The sequence below is a fragment of the Panthera uncia genome, assembly GCF_023721935.1.
Source record: "Panthera uncia isolate 11264 chromosome D3 unlocalized genomic scaffold, Puncia_PCG_1.0 HiC_scaffold_8, whole genome shotgun sequence".
NCBI lineage: Eukaryota > Metazoa > Chordata > Mammalia > Carnivora > Felidae > Panthera > Panthera uncia.
In genome coordinates, this window is record NW_026057586.1 from 36,415,634 (window position 1) to 36,432,553 (window position 16,920).

The 16,920-nt window shown below is 48.4% G+C and overlaps 1 protein-coding gene across 1 annotated transcript in view; it reads right to left on the reverse strand.

Annotated features, from left to right (window-relative positions):
- The window catches only part of MOCOS (molybdenum cofactor sulfurase), a 55,998-nt gene extending 39,544 nt beyond the window's left edge, over nucleotides 1-16,454 (reverse strand). Inside the window, exons 1-6 of the mRNA XM_049619512.1 lie at nucleotides 16,281-16,454; nucleotides 10,285-10,374; nucleotides 7,137-7,203; nucleotides 5,592-6,233; nucleotides 3,338-3,414; nucleotides 1,030-1,229 (exon numbers count right to left, since the gene is read on the reverse strand). Of these exons, the coding sequence (XP_049475469.1) occupies nucleotides 1,030-1,229; nucleotides 3,338-3,414; nucleotides 5,592-6,233; nucleotides 7,137-7,203; nucleotides 10,285-10,374; nucleotides 16,281-16,422 (1,218 nt within the window). The 5' untranslated portion in view covers nucleotides 16,423-16,454. The remainder of the gene's footprint in view (nucleotides 1-1,029; nucleotides 1,230-3,337; nucleotides 3,415-5,591; nucleotides 6,234-7,136; nucleotides 7,204-10,284; nucleotides 10,375-16,280) is intronic.
- Between the last annotated feature and the right edge of the window lie 466 nt (nucleotides 16,455-16,920).

The window sequence follows — 16,920 nt, forward strand, 5'->3', positions numbered from 1 at the left end:
AAGACCTGGTGGTAGCAGGCCCATGTTGTGTAATCCCATGATACCTACCATCTGATGTATCCCTGGGACTACCATGCTGAATATACATGAAATGACCTCGGACGTGGCATTCTGTCTACACTGCTTTTCTGTCTCCATTGTTTTAGCGTGTCTTCCCTTGCTGGCAAGCTGTCAGCTGTCACCTTCCAGTGCTATCTAGGACTCAGACCTTCTCTCTCCACACCTGAAAATGACCATTTCTGGCTGAAAAAAGGAGAGCTGGTAAACTAAATAGCCACACCTGTTAGAACGGAGTGCCTATGAGAGTATAGAGCCTCTAAGGAAGGGCTGGGCCTCTCCAATCATGCATGGGCTGCCTTTCTCACAGCTACTACAAGGACTCACAGACCTGGACTGCAAATGTCAGGGCTCCGAAAGGCTGCAGAGTTCCAGGGGAGGGAAATTCTGTTGTGAACAGGTGCTCAAGGTGACAAGAAAACCCACCTGGATATACATACAATGGAACACTACTCAGCAATGAAAAGGAATAAAATCTTGCCATTTGCAACAACATGGATGGAACTGGAGGGTATTATGCTAAGTGAAATAAATCAATCAGAAAAAGACAGATATCATATGTTTTCACTCATAGGTGGAATTTGAGAAACTTAACAGAAGACCATAGGAGAAGGGAAGGAAAAATAAGTGACAGAGAAGGAGGCAAACCATAAGAAACTCTTAAATACAGAGAACTGAGGGTTGATGGGCATGGGGGGTTGAGGGGTCAGGGAAAATGGGAGATGGACATTGAGGAGGGCACTTGTTGGGATGAGCACTGGGTGTTGTATGTAAGTGATGAATCACAGGAATCTACTCCCAAAGCCAAGATTACACTATATACACTGTAGGTTACCTAACTTGTCAATAAATTATGAAGGGAAGGGAAGGGAAGGGAAGGGAAGGGAAGGGAAGGGAAGGGAAGGGAAGAAGGGAAGGGAAGAAGGGAAGGGAAGGGAAGGGAAGGGAAGGGAAGGGAAGGGGAAAACCCACCTGGGAATAACCAATAATGTTCCCACTGTGGTCGAGAACATTAAAATTGATGACAGGACCCTGCACCTCTGGGCTGCTGAATTCAGAGTCGCTGTAAATCCGCACCACAGGGGCTCCATTGGGGTACCGGAGAGCACACAGGGCAGTGTAGGTGTACTGAGCCAAGGTAAAGGTGTGCTGCTTTATATTCTCCATTCCACCTCAAAAGCGATTGTGAAATGTCAGACAGAATCATGAACTTTCCACGTAATTCACTCAGTCATTTTTAAGAACACAAGATCATTCTAACCGGCAAAGCTGGACCTCAGATTAACAATTGTAAGTATGGGTAAATATGGTGTGGTACTGTCCATATGGTTAATGTGTAGGTCTGGGGGACTGAACAACACCTTACTGTTGTTTCTGTGGAATCTTCCATAGGAATTCCTGTCATCCTCTTTGTTTTCTTTCTTTAATAATGCCACTTAAGCATTCGGAGAATTTAGACCCTTGGGTTACAAATGGCAAAAAAGCACCACCTTATCTTTAAAAGTATCTCTTTTTTTGCTGTACCTTTAACATTTAAATCATTTTTTGAGAGAGAGAGAGAGAGAGAGAGAGAGAGAGAGAGAGAGAGAGCTCAAACGGGAGAGGGGTAGAGGGAGAGAGAGAGAATCTCAAGCAGGCTCCACACCCTGAGCGCAGAGCCCAGCACGTGTTTCAAACCCACGACCCTGAGATCATGACCTGGGCCAAAATCAAAAGTCAGATGCTCCACCAACTGAACCACCCAGGCACCCTCAATGTGTAAATCATTTCAATAGGATCCAGATCAATTAAGGATACATGTTACAGCATGGGTGGACCTTGAAAACATTATGTAAAAGAAGCCAGACACAATAGGACAAATATTGTATTATGCCTCTTATCTAAGTGCCTAGAAGAGGCAAATTCATAGAGACAGAAAGAATGGAGATTACTTGGGTCTGGGAGGGAGGGGAAATGGGGAGTTACTGTGTAGTGGGTTTCAGTTTGGGGCGATGTAAAAGTCCCAGGGATGGTCAGTGGTAGATGGCTGCATAACAATGTAAACGTGCTTAATGCCACGGAAATGCACACTAAATTGGCTACAGTGATGCATTTTATGTTATGTGTACTTCACTACACATTTTTTCAAAGGAGCAATGAGGTAGGAACAATCAGGGGTTTGCCTTATTACGGAGCAGGTATTGTCAGTCCGCTTTCCGAGGCGCCCCTGGAGCTATCAGACCTGTATCTTGCTGTTCGGCCATCTATTAATATCTTTCTGGGGAAAGTGCTCATTTCTCAGTGCTTGTCTTTATTATCTCCTCTTTGTCCTGGATGCTGTCTGTTCACTTCCCTGTATTACCATCGGTGCCACCCTCCTGTCCCGTGAAGCCTGTCCATTCCCTCCGCGCCCGCCCCATATTGGGCTCAGGCTGAGAACCTGCAAGGTCCCGTTACTGTGACAAAGGAGAGAAAGGAAGGACTGCCTAATATTTAAGCCACACCCCTGGCTCACCACCACCCCGCCTCCATATGGAGGGTGCAAGCAGCACCACCCAGCTCTAGAAGCTCAGCCTCTGGAGGAGTGCCCAGGAGCATGACGGAGGGCGGGTGCCTGGCTCGTAAGGCAGACGTTCTTCTAGTCCTATGTGTTTGTGTCAGGCCCCACACGATGGGGAGTGGCATCTGTGTGTGTGTCAGCCCACAGTGAGTGTCCCCCACCTGCCCAACACCCCAAATACTTGCCGGGACACACAACGTGCATCATTGTAAAGCCCAGCAGCAGAGACAGGGGCTCGGGGTTAGGCATTATTATGGCCTAGGTTGGAACTCCAACCCTCCCAGTTACGAGGTCCCTGGCCCTGGAGAAGGCACTTAACTTCTCTGAGCGTTAGCTCTTCATCACACAGTCCCCCCGCCCCCTGAGACAGGAGGGAGGACCCAGCAAGGTAACAGCAGAATAAGGTCTCAGGATCTGTAACCATTCCCAGACCAGGGACCAAGGGTGGGTCTTCTGCTTCTGTGAAGCGACTAATCTCCTGATTTGGAACGTCTCTTACTGGTTAAAATGTTCTTTTAACTGACAAAAATTAAAAAAAAAAAAAAATGTGGTGCAGTCTCTTGCTCTTGCCTCGGAAGTCATTCCGAAATTCTTTAGAATTAGCTTCAACTGCATTCGCTGTACAGCTGCCCTGTGCCAGCCCCTTGCACAGCCCCTGGGTCCTTATCTAAATCACACCCGTGCTGGGACACCCTCAAGGACACAGGCAATGGGAGCAACTGGATAAAAGGATCCACTGACCTGTGAGGCGCTCTAGGGCATCAAACCCGTGTTTTAGTGCTATCACGTCAAGGAACGAGATGGTGCCATCTTCAAACCTGTAACAGTGAACAAAGCAAGCCGAAGCTTTCAATGGAAGGAAATACTGTGCTTTGTAGTTTAATATTCTAGGGAGAGGATTTGCTCAGAACCCTGTTACTGCAATCTTAATTTCCTTATAAAACTAATGTATTATGAATTAGCTATATGACTCAACAATTAATGAATTAACTATGAATTAATAATGATAATAAGAGGTGCCTGGGTGACTCAGTCAGTTCAGCGTCTAACTCTTGATTTCAGTTCAGATCATGATCTCACAGTCGTGAGTTCAAGCTCCACATCAGGCTCTGTGTTGACAGTGCAGAGGCTGCTTGGGATTCTCTCTCTCTCTCTCTCTCTCTCTCTCTGTTCTCTCTCTCCCTCTACCCCTCCCCTGCTTGCACTCTTTGTCTCTCAAAATAAATATTAAAAACTTTAAAAAATAATAATGATAATGAATTAATCAATAATGAATCAATTACTAACTGATTAATCACCAGTGAATTAATAAATAATCTCTAATAAATTAAACATTATTAGCTAATAATGAATTAAGTTATCGATATATAGTAAATAATTATTCATTAACCAATAATCAATAGACTCTTGGAAAAAAGGAAGGGTTTGTTTGTTTGTTTGTTTGTTTCCATCAAAAGTTGTACATTCTTGGGTTATCAAACAATTAAGAACATGGTCGGGGTACATGTTCAAAACATATTTGGTTTGGGTATTAAATCTCTCGAGTTCTAGTCCTAAGCCCACTAGAAAAAAATGAGACTTCTAGTGGTGAATAACCATTCCGCTTTCTAGGAATCTTGGTGCAGCACCTGCCGTGAGGCAACCCGCCCAGTCGAAGGCCAGAGGTCTGGTCCAGCTCAGCCCACCCCCATCCTGCCCGGTAGGCACTGCCCCACTTCTCCTGGCCTCCACACGTTCCTATTGGCTCCATAAAGTTGGAGTTGTCATTGTGATCTGCCTTTAATTTATGTGATGCTGTGCCTGTCATTCTCTTCCCGCTTGGTTATACTACTCACTACGTTATCACACCCGGATACAAAATGTCTTACAGCAGAGTTCCCGTTCCAGAATCCCCCAGCTATGGAGAAGTCCGAAATAAAAGAGACACCAAATAGCCCCACCGACGCCAACTCTATCTGGGCACTTCACCTATACGAGCTCTCAATAATCGTAGGCTTTCAGAGACCCACTTTATAGGGAAAACTAGGTGCAGAGATCAAGTCATACACCCCTGTCCCCACTGCTGCTGGTGCGTGGTGAAGCCGGGATTCACTCGCCAGCAATCCAGCTCTGGGGCCCACAGATCTGACCCATGACTCTACCGGCAGGGACACGCCCCCATCCGCAGAACCCTGAGTCTCCACCTGGGTCTATGGGGGATCTGACCCCCTTCCCATCCAGGCTCCGGGTCTTCTCAGGCACCAGCAGGGTCACTAGCCCCCTGGCCCAATCCCATGGTATTGCCCGCTGTTGGACCCAGCAGAACCCTGGGTCAGCTGTCACTTTCATCCTCTCACGTATTCGACCTCATGGGTCCCAGCCATCACCCTGTGGGAGAGCTCCTCGGCCTGTCCCGCACCCCGTGCCCCACAACCTGAGGAAGATGCATACACCAGCAAACCCGGGCAGAGGCCTCTGCCACTTGCAGGCAAGTAGCTCTCTGCCCCCAAACTTCCCTTTGTCACTCACAGGGCTCACAGAGCCTGCTCACAGCACCCCACATGTCTGGTGGCTTCTGAATTAACTAATTCTTCTTGCCAGCCAGCCACCAAGCTGAGCAGATTCCAGCTGCTGAAAACCAGCTGTGCCGTCAACATGCACGCACACTTGTTCCAGAAGATGCCATCTTTTTAAAAGACCGCTTTGATAAACTGCGGCACCTCTTGCCTGTGCTCTGGGGAAAGGCCCGGTGGCCCACCCTCCTTACCCTCCTGAGAGCCCTTCACGGCCTCCGCTTGCAGCCCTTGTCCTCTCACAGCTCTGGACAAGCCCGCACACGGGGGCCCAGTTCACTGAGCTGCCTGGGGCACCCTCCAGCCGACCTCTGCCTCCGTCCCTGCCTCCAAACCCCCTAACCCTGGTGGCCGAGCCCAGTCCCTTGCATGATCCTAATAGGGGACACATGCAGGACCCCTGCCTGGCTGAACTCCAGCCAGCCATCCCCGGGGCGAGTTACCTTTCAGCCACCGACTGTCTTGGGATATAGAAGTCTTCTCCTGCAAGGTACGCAGCGGCCGTGCCTCCTCCAAAGTAGGTTTTCCTCAGCAGAGGAACCACACGATTATTCACCAGCAGAGCGCCCAGGCCAGTGGGGAATCCAAAGATCTTATAGAAGGAGAGGGGGACAAAGTCGGCCTGGTGAACCGACAGGTCCAAAGGCGAGGTGCTCACGTAGGAGGCCGCGTCAAGCAACACGAACCACTTCCCAGGCACGCTCACGGGGCACATCCGCCCGGCCTTGACCTCTCCTATCCAGGACAGGGGGTATCTGGTTCCGGAAAAGTTACTCTGAGCAGGGTAACAAAAGAGGTGCGGGAGCTGGCAGTCAGGGTCACTGGCAGCAGTGCCCCGTGTCTCCACCACGCACACGTCCTCTGGCCTGACTGGGGTGGAAGTGACGTTCATGGCCGTGGTGACCTTCCTCATGCCCACCACGGACGTGTGGCTGTCGGTGAGGTAACAGAACCGACTCCCGTTGCTCTCCGGGCCCGGGGACACCCACGGGAAGGCCTCTGCCACCAGTTTAAGAGCAGCCGTGCTCCCTGCCGTGAAAATCACGCTGTAGTCCTCTGTGGAGGTGTGGAAGTGCTCCAAAATCCTGGAAGAAGCACAGTATCATGCCAACTCCTTGGTCTCACTAGTGTTAAACGTCCAGCGGTAGCTGCGTTTCTACTGAATGTGACATCTCTCTACCTTCACATCTAGAAGACCCACACCGGCTTGGCCACCCTCGAGGAGTTAGGGCAGGGGCCAAGCGGGCCGCAGGAAGAGCTGACGAGCAGGTTCAAACTGGCAAAAGCACCTCCCGCCTCCCAAGTCCGCACCCTCCTAGGACAAGGCAAAAACCCACGATGATCGTAATCCCAGGACACACTCTCTCCCCGGTCAGCTCTCTGTCTCCGCCACGGCAAGTGGTAGGTCACCAACTTGTTTCGCAGCACTTTTCATACGTGGCAGCCCAGCACCACTTTCCAGTTGGAAATGACTTGAAATTATAGGAATTGAAGGAACGTTAGGCACCCCCCGGAAATTACTTACGAAAACTAACTATTCACCTGTGGAAAAACATAAAGAGCTGTCCGAGGCGCGCATACTCGTAAAAAGGTTGGGTGGGCTGGGGATGAGTAAAACAAGGCGCCTAATGAAATGTGAAAGGAAAGCCCAGACTGAATGTTTTTCTTCTCTCTGAAGGTGAGACTTGGGAAGTGGTCGCTCCTTGTCGCTCTGGCCCCCGGGCACTCTGGCACCGGCCCGAAGCCACCTGAGACGGCCGTGAGCACCTCAGGGCCACCCACCTGCGCTTCGGCTCCGCCTTGCTCCGCACCCACTGTCTCTCACCTTCCCGTCCTCTGCCCCTGATGTTCATCATTGTGCACTTGACCATTTAGCTGACCGTGATCTTCCCGAAACCAGCTCAGAACTTTGTGGGAGGCGGTAAGTGGTAGGAAAGCAGCCCAGCCACCTGGGGGCGCCCGCTCGGGCTGGCACCTTTGCCACTCACCTGTAGCGCACGTGCTCCACGGTGTCATGGGTGAGCTTGCTGCTGATGTTCTGGCTGTGAGGGTTACCTGGCAGGTTACAGAGAAAGGCCATCAGGCCACTACTTGTGTCTCTCTTCTTGTGTTCCTCCCAATCCTCTCCCTCAGTTTCTCAAAGAGTTAAGCATACAACCACTGTCTGACCCAGCGATGCCCCTCCCATACCCTCAAGGGAGGTGAAAACATACATCCACACGAAGAGTCGTGCGCAGAAATGCTCACAGGCAGGTTTGTTGGTAAAGCCAAATCCTGGGGACAACATGAATGTCTATCGTGAGCAGACAGCAGATAGCTGATGAGCAGATAGGCAAAATGTGATCTATCCACACAATGGGAAAGTAGTCACAATAAAAAGGAACCCGCTGGCTAGGTCATGAATGAACCACAAAAACATGTTCACTGAAAGATGCCAGACACAAGGCGTCACACAGTATACGATTCCATTTATATGAAATGTCCAGCAAAGGCAACTGTACAGAGAGAGATTCAGAAAGTAATGGATTTAGTGGTTGCCTGGGACTGAGGGGGCAACAGGGATTGACTATAAATAGGCATCAGAGATCTTAGTGGGGGAATGAAAATGTTCTAAGTGATTTATAATGATAGTTGCACCACTTGGTAAAGTTATTAAAAATCGCTAAATTGTACATTTGAAATAGATGAATTTTATGATATGTAAAATAAAATTCAGTTTTTTTAAACCAACCAACCAACCTCCGCCCCCAACTAGTAAAGCAAGATGGGATCAGGGAAGAATATTCTGGAGCTGGACGTCAGCTCTCAGGCAGCCAGACCAATGCAAGAACCTTTTCTACAAGTTCCCTGACAGGTGGTTCTGATAATTAACTCCAGGGAACCAAGTACACAACCTCAGGAGGCTGCCCTTTCTCCCCGCCCCCTGCCGCCGGCCCTGCCCCCAACCATGAGACAGAGCCATGAATGCCACTTAAATCTAAGTCCCCATTTATTGCCCTGCATTCACACCGCTGCTACCGGCATCATTCCCACAGAAACACATCTATCTCCTCCAAATATGTGAAATGGACCATCACATCTCCCCTTAGCCCATTCTCAAGGCTAGAGTCTCTCCTAATTTCTTTTGTTTAAGATTTGCTTAAATGTTTATTTATTTACTTTGAGAGACAGAGAGAGACAGAGAGAGAGCAAGCAGGAGAGGGACAGAGAGAGAGAGAGAGAGAGAGAGAATCCCAAGCAGGTGTCATGCTGACAGTGCAGAGTCCCACACAGGACTTGATCTCATGAACCATGAGATCATGACCTGAGCTGAAATCAAGAGTTGGATGCTTAAACGACTGAGCCACCCAGGCGCCCCAAGTCTCCTAATTTCACTTGTCAATTTCTAGTTCTCCTCCCCTCCTTGGATGCCCCGTGAGTGTGACCCATAGTATCATTACCTCCTCACAACATGGCCCCCAGATGAGGACACAGACCTCTCAAGGGGCCGGATGTGCAGGGGTGAGGCACAAGCATTTCTCAGGAGCAGGACCACAAGACCACATTAACACAGTCTTGACCTTTTTTGTTTTAGGGTTCGTTTGTTTGTTTTCTCATATATACTGTCGGGTCACACTGAATTTCTGGTCACTGAAGCCACCAATGCTCCTTTTCCATAGGCACTAGTAACCCAGGGACTTGGTACTTACTCTTGCTTCCTCTCGCCACCCTGGTTTTTAGCTCAGCACCATCAGCACTACCTACAGTCTACAGATCATCACCTCTCGGCACCTTTCCCACAGCTAGGACAATTGCAAAATTTAAGGAAGACTTGTGGGTCTCTTTGCAAATCATGGAGTAAAATCAAGATAAGGTCCCTCAGTGACATCTCCCCTACAAACGACTCCCCAGATTTGAATATCTGCTGACTGCCCAGGACCTTAGTGTGGCATGATAGGACTGTCATGAACTGAGGCAGTCTGCTAAGGGATAAGGGCTTGTGCTCTGGAGCCCATTGGCCTGGAGAGCCACTCCCCCAGCTCCAGCGCTTTCTGACTGTATGGCCTCTGGTTAGCTGCCTCCCTTCTCTGGGGCCCACTTTCCTCACCTGTAAAACAGGAGTGATGACAGAACCTGTACCTTAGCTTGTTTGAAAACAGAACCTGTGCCCTCGTTTGGCTGGAGAATGGAGGGAGAGAGAAGAGATCAAGCATTTGGAACAGTGCCTGAAGTGTATAGTGAGTGTTCAGGAGAGGGTGCTTGCTGCTATTACCATTAACAGCTAGAGCTGTTTTTAGTGCAAGCTCCCTTTCCACACTTATCTCCTCATCACACGGTGCTGCTGATTAATGTCCTCCAGGGCTGCCCATTGTTTCTAGAATAAACACCAAACTCTGCAGAGCACCTACAATGCCCCTACCTACCTCTCCATTCATGTCTCCCCCACTCTCCTCCCCTCCTCTGTGCTCCGGGGCTAATTCCTGAAACCACTAAAGGATCTTGGTTCATGCTACTACCTCTGTCTGGAATACCGTTCTCCTCGTGCCCAAGTGAATCCCTGCTCATCCTCCAGTCACCCCTCTCCTAAGGCAGCTTTCTCTGACACTCACACTGCCAGCCCTGTCACTCTGCAACCACAGACCCTGTGGTATCATCGGCCTTTTGTTCATAGCCCTTCAGATAGTTGGTCATTTACATTTATTTGGAGCTCACTTGATTAAGGTCCTGTCTTGACTAGATCACAGTCCACGAAGGCAGAGCCTGTGCTTCCTCTGTTTTCATTGTACCACCGTGCCCCCCACAGCAAAGTGGCTCAACACACATTTCTGGAGTGAAGGAATAAATGAATGTCCTTCCCACCACCCCACCCTCTGCACAGGGTCATCCTGTCAAACACAGCAGCTTTGTATTTCTGTGCCCTTCTGACACTGACCCCTTCTTCTGGAAGTAAACCTTGTGTCCCTGAGCCGATCCTTCCTATCCTGGCCGCACATGTATCACAGGGACCGACCTGAGTGCTTGCTTGACACCCTTCTCCCATGGGGTCTATTCAGCACTGTCCTAAATAAATCTGATATTTATTAAGCAGAGATAGATCAGCTGAATGTTGTTGGCTACTATTCATATAAAAGTCGGTTTGGGTGTGTTTTTCTTTACCATAAACATTTTCCATGAGATCATTTGTGAAGCTTGTGAGCTGACTCTGGGGGAACAATGTGGCTCCTGCATGGTCAAGGTAGACGGTTCCTGAAAGAAAACACAGAATCGAGCTGGGGTTATTTTCCAGAGGTATTCCACTCATTTTACCTAGATGTGATTTGTGTGAGCTTGAGCAGTGGGCACCACCAGGCCACTGATTTCTCCAAGCCTCTTGATATGAGCTTCTTAACCCAAGGCATGGGCAATGCGAGATTGCACTTTCAATACTGAATGACCTTTAGAGCCCCAAGCAAGCCTTCCTGATTAACCAGCTCTTTTACGAACCTGCACATCCCACACAGAGGAGGAGCCCAACAGACATTTGTGATTAATGACAGTAAAGCAATTTCACATTATGACTCACTTCCTATCTGGGATTTCCTTGCCTCTTCCCTGGTGGGCGAGCCCTGATTATGCTTTCCCACAGTGAATTCTATATCCCTCAACCCTAGAACAGCTTGGAGAGCTTTGGAGATGACCAGGAATGTAAATGTGCTTTCTAGCTTCTCTCATAAACAGAGACAGGCAAATTTAGATGAGAGTGAGCAACGAAGGTTTTCCCATCAGAGGAGGGAGACCAGATGGCTGGATAACTCGCCGTGTGTGCAAGGGTACTGGAACATGGGCCAGCTGGCACATGGCTATGGATAGGAGGCTCCAGTGATACAACTTCTTTAGGCACAGCAATTTGGCAATATCGTCCACACTTTAAAATGCAAACCCTCTTTGACTTAGCAACTCCTCTTTTAGGAAAATACCTATGGTTTGTGAACTGGCCTGCACATGAGGACATTTAGTGCAGCATTGTCTGCAATAGCAGGAGATTGGAAATGACTTAAATGTCCATGAACATGTGTTTAAAATAAAGAATTCTTACACCTCCAACTATTACTTTATAAGTAGACATGGAGCAAACTCTGAGATGCATTTTTCAAGAATATACAATGTGAATAGATTCATTCCTTCTTTCATTGACTTAAATGGGTTTTGTTGTTGTTGTTGTTGTTGTTGTTTTATGCAAAATAGATTTTTTGGTGTCTTCTTTTTTTAATGTTTATTTATTTTTGAGAGAGAAAGGGGGGGGGGTGGGGGAGGGCAGGGAGAGAGGAAGACAGAGGATCTGAAGAAGGCTCCACACTGTCAACAAAGAGCCCACAGAGTGGGGCTCAAACTCATGAACTGTGAGATCATGACCTGAGTTAAGTCAGATACTTAACAGAGTAAGCCAGCCAGGCGCCCCTTTTTGGTTTCTTTTATAACATCTTTTTTGAGATATAATTCCCATACCATAAAATTCACCCTTTTAATGGTACACTTAGCAGATTCATAAACCATCACCACTATCTAATTTTAGAACATTTTCATTCATCCCAAAAAGAGAGCGCCTACTCATTACCAATCACTCCCCAATCCACTCAGCCCTAGCCCCTGGCAACCACTAATCGAACTTCTGTCTCTACAGATTTGCTTATTCTAGGCATTTGATATAAATGGAAGCATGCAAAAGTGGCCTTTTTTGTCTGGCTTCTTTCATTTAGCATAATACTTTTAAGATGCATCTGTATTTTCAAGGTGCATAGTATGTTCATTTCATTCCTTTTTAGGACTGAATAGTATTCCATTGTATGGATGTACCACATTTTGTTTATCCACTCATCCAATGATAAACATGTGGGCTGCTTCCATTTTGTGACTATTATAAACGATGCTACCATGCCTATGTGCAAGATTTGTGGGGACATCTGTTTTCTCCCATTTGGTGGGTTGTTCTTTCTTATTGGTATCCACGGAAGCATAAAAGTATTTAATTTTGATGAAGTCCAATTTGTCTATTTTTGTTGTTATTGTTGCTTGTGATTTTAGTGTCGTAAGAAACCATTGCCTAATCCAAGGTCCTGATGATTTTTGCTTATGCTTTCTTCGAAGAGGTTTATATTTTTAGCTCTTTCGTCCATTTTTAGTTCATTTTTTAATACAGTGTGAAGTAGGGGTCCGCCTTCATTCTTTTGCATGCCAGCTACCCCAACACTATTTGTTGAAGAGACTACTCTTTCCTCTACTGAATAGTCCTGGCCTTCTGTTAAAAAGCAACTGACCATAGACATATGGGTTTATTTCTGGACTCACAATTCCACTTCAGCAGTCCACACATCTATTTTTGTACCAGTTGTACAAAATTGTACCACCAAAGTTGTACCACATTGTTTTGATTATTGTAACTTTATATACATTTTACTTATTTTACTTTTATGGGAAATGTGAGTCCTTCAACTTTGTTCTCTTTCAAGGTCGGTTTGGCTATTCTGGGTCCCTTGCATTTCTGTAAGAATTTTAGAATCAATTTATCAATTGCTGCAAAAAAGTACCTGGGATTTTGATCAGAATGTCAATCAGTCTATAGGTAAGTTTGGGGAATATTGTCATCTTAACAATATTTAGTCTTCAAATTCATGAATACAGGATGCCTTTCCATTTATTTAGGTCTTCCTTTATTTCCTTGGATGACATTTTGTAGTTTTCAGTATATAAATCTTCTACTTCCTTTGATAAGTTTATTCCTTATGTATTTTGTTCTTTTTGATGCTTTCCTTTATTTCATTTTCACAGCTTTTCTTGCTAGCATCTGGATATCAAGTTGATGTTTGTGTATTGAGCTTGTATCCTATAACCTTGCTGAACTTGTTTTTTATTTCTAACAGTTTTATATATGGATTCTTTAGGTTTTTCCATATACAAGATTGTGTCATCAGCCAATGGAGATGTTTCACTTCTTCCCTTGCAATCTGGAGGCCTTTTATTTCATTTTCTTGCCTAACTGTCCTGGTTAGAACCTTGATGACAATGTTGAGTAGAAATGGTGAGTCCAGACATCCTTGTCTTATTCCTGCTCTTAGGGGTAAAGCTGTCAGTGTTTTACTATTAAGTATGATATTAGCTGTGGGTTTTTTGTAGACAGCCTTTATGAGGTCATTTGATTTCATAGTTTATTGTATTTTGATGTTCAAGATATGTTTATTGAGTACTGACCATGTGCCAGGCACTGTTCTAAGTGGAAGAGACACAAAAGTAGACAAAAGAGAGAAGCTGGTATGATAGTGACAGAGAAAGACAAATAAATGTAAACTATGTCAGATAATGAATGTTACGGCTCAACTGTGTAATTAAAAAAGAAGTGCACACTTACAAAAATACAGACCACAAGTCAAAAGGCACACCAGACACGAGTAGCAGGAGCTGACCCTGGGGCCGTCACCATGGCCGCAGCTGGAGTGAGCGGGACTCCCTGGGCATTCTTTACCCTCCTTTGGCACCTTCTGAGTGCTGTGTAAATGTACTACCTAGTCCAAAAGTTTAGTGTTAGAATAATGGTCTCTTTAACCAAAAATTCAGAAATACAAATGCACCACACCAAAAGAAAGGCCTTGGTCTGCCCAGCCATCAGGGACATGCTCATGTGAAGCCACAGTACACATGTGAAACCTGAGGGGCTCCCAGGGAGCATCACATGCCTTACCCACAGCCTTCTGCAGGGCCAGGAAGCCATTTGGGAGAAGGCTGCTTTGGCCTTTGGTCCAGTAGTTAATTTTGCAAAACAAGGCAGCCATGTTAGATCAGCTAGAGATCAGATCTTAGATGCAATCGGCCAGCACAGTGGTTAACAGTGCAGAATTCAAGTCAACCAACCTGACTGAATCCTCCTCCACCACTAGCCATTCTGGGTCCCTGTTCCTTCATCTGTAAATGGGATGAGGGTTAAATGAGTGGGTATAACAGAGCCCAGTTTTGTGCCTGGCACACAGTGACGCTCTAAGACTTGGCTATTATTAATAGAAGGAGGCAAATGACCCCAAAACCCATTGGTATTGGGTCTTCAAGAAAGGAAATTCCAGGATCTCTTCTAGATCATGCTCTTTAAGTTCTCAGTTCCACACAGGGTGAGTGGCCATGCAGCAGCACCCTAAGGCTTCAAGAACCACTCGAACCGCATCTGAAAACCCAATACTCTCCTTTCACCAAGACAAGGGAATCCCCCTCCAATTGGTTAGGCAACATATTTCAGCACTTAAAGATTAAGCATGTAATTATCTAGAGCTACCACTTAACCAGATAAACTCTCAAGCCTGCCCAAAAACTCTGAGGGGAAGGAGGAAGGGGAAAGAACAGGAGGTGAAGGTTACATTATTTTGCTTTGTTTTGTTTGTTTTTCCCTGCACTAGGAGAGAAAGCAAGTGGATATGTTCTAAGACTTCCAACCGTGGGAGGGATGGGTTTAATCCACAAAAGTCTACTTCAACCCTATAGTGTAGAGGAAATGCTAGGAACTTGCACTAGATAGACAACAGACAGAGAAAGAAAGAATACGATAAGATAGATGTTAAAGGGGCTCTGAGGGGCAGCCTGGGATCTGGCTACCACATTTAAATTTTACATTTAAGTAAACGTCCTCTGAAGGACACAAGAAACACAAGTAGGGGCCCAGAACATACCTCTGCTTTCCCAAGGTAGCGTTGAGGGGAGAGGTCAGCCAGTGATGGGTGTGAGGGATCAGAGCTGGAGGGATTAGGGGATTAAGCAGGTGTGGTGCTGAAATAATTATGGACTTCGAGAAAACAGCCTCTGAGATTTACTTCAAAAGAATGGGGAGCCTCCTTCTCTCCCTCCACACCTGTGGGTGTTTGTTGTATCAGTCTATTTCTACGGGTAGAAATTTCCACAGTAAAACGTTTCAGAGACGGCAAGTGGAAGCGGAAGGGTGAGATGCTGTCTCCTGCAGGTGAATGTGTCACTGGCAAGAATGGCAAGGTAGTAGAGAGGCCACCAGAAGGTCCCCCATCTCCCTCCCGGGCTTCCCTACTGAAGTACAGACAGGGGACACACAAGGAGGAGGCCACAGCCCTCAAAGCTCCCAAACAGAAAACATTGTCACTATCCCAAACATGACGAAATAACTCAAAAGAGCTGCAATCAGCTACCCTATTACTGAAACGTTAAGTCACAGCGGCCGCTGTTGTGCCGCAAGCAAGGGAGCAGTCACCAGTTGCTAATTGCGACAGAATAAATACACCTCAAATCCTGGCGCCACGACCATGCCCACTTAACCTGCGGTCCCTCCCTGCTCAACCGGCACGCGGTCCAAAGGCTCCAGGAAGACCTTCACGCAAGGTTCCCGACCCGGTGCGGGAGCCCTCCCGCCCGGCTGTGACGTCTTGGCAAGGCCACAGGGCCACATCGAGCTCGTTTAAAAGTTAACCAGCCTGTTCCGCCTTGCGGGTATCAAAAGGATGATGTGATCGCGATCGATACTCGTGTCCAATTTACAGGCTCGCCCTGTATGTACTTAAAGCTCAAACTTCACGGTTTGCTAATTCCAGTCGCCCAGCGAGGTAGAGTTCGAAGGCATTGTTCTGATGGCACGAATGAGAAAAATGGGCTTCGAAAATAAAGCTGCTTATGAGCTTAGTGTCCGTAGCCTCTCGGCCCCAAGCGCACACGCCCCCAGACTCGCGGTCCCCACCCGGAGCACTGGCCGCCCGCCGCCCACGCACTGCACCTGTCCGCAGGCGAGCACCTGAACAGTCATGGCCGCTGCACATTCCTGCCTTTCGCAACGCTGGCTCCAGCTGGACCTTTAGAGCCGGGAGTGTCGCGGCGGGCGAGGGCAAAAGAACTCCTGAGCTTGGTCCGCGGAGAGGGAGCACAGGTGAGAAAGGAGTAGGCTAGTCCTGCACCACGGGGAAGTCTAAGGAGCTAGGGTAGCAAGAAGCCTTGGGCTGCAGGTGGGACCTCAGGGACGCGCGGACGTGTCCCTCCGGGTCTTTCGATCCAAAACACATCCCAAATGAGGTGACGCTGCTCCCACCTAAAGCAAAAGCTCCTTCCACGCCAGTGCCAGAAAACGCGTGCCCGCCACGGCCTCCCTGCCCACCCCGCACAGGTGTCCCGGCTGGCCTCACCTGCCAGGCGGCCGAATTCGCGCTCGCGCATGTCCCGCAGGCTGCGCGTCCCATAGCCGTAGGCGAGCGGCTGCGGGCTCGAGTCCCGGAACCGCGCGAAGGCCAGCAGCTCGGCCCCCCGCGGCGCCGCCCCGCCGGCCATGACCCAGGCCCGCCAGCCCGTGCCGTAGTGGCCGCCGGGCCGGGGGGAAATGCCGAGGCCGGCCCGCCCGACTCCGCCCCCGCCGCGCCCCGGCCGCGCCTCCCCGCCCTCTAGGGGCACCTGGTCCGCTGCCCAGGGTGGCGCCTCTCCCGGCGGCCCGGCCTCCCAGGGGAGCTGACTCACAGGGTTGCAGTTCTTTCCGGCCCTTTTCCCACCTGGGGGCGGGGTAAGGAAGTGCCCGCTTTCATTGTCTCTTTAAACAGCTTCCCAGTGGAGCCCAGGGAGATGCCCCCAAAGACCCTTGGAACACGAAACTCCCGTTTATCTTCGGTCCCACGAAAAGGCTAGTGGCAGAAGTAACGCATTGCTTTCTCCTGCTCGGCATCCTGAAACCTGGGCATCCTCCCGCCTGACTCTACCGGTCCTGACCCCGGCATAGCACCCGGGACCCTCGCTCCCTGTGGAGGGGGGCGGGGGGGACTCGTGGGGTGTTTGCAA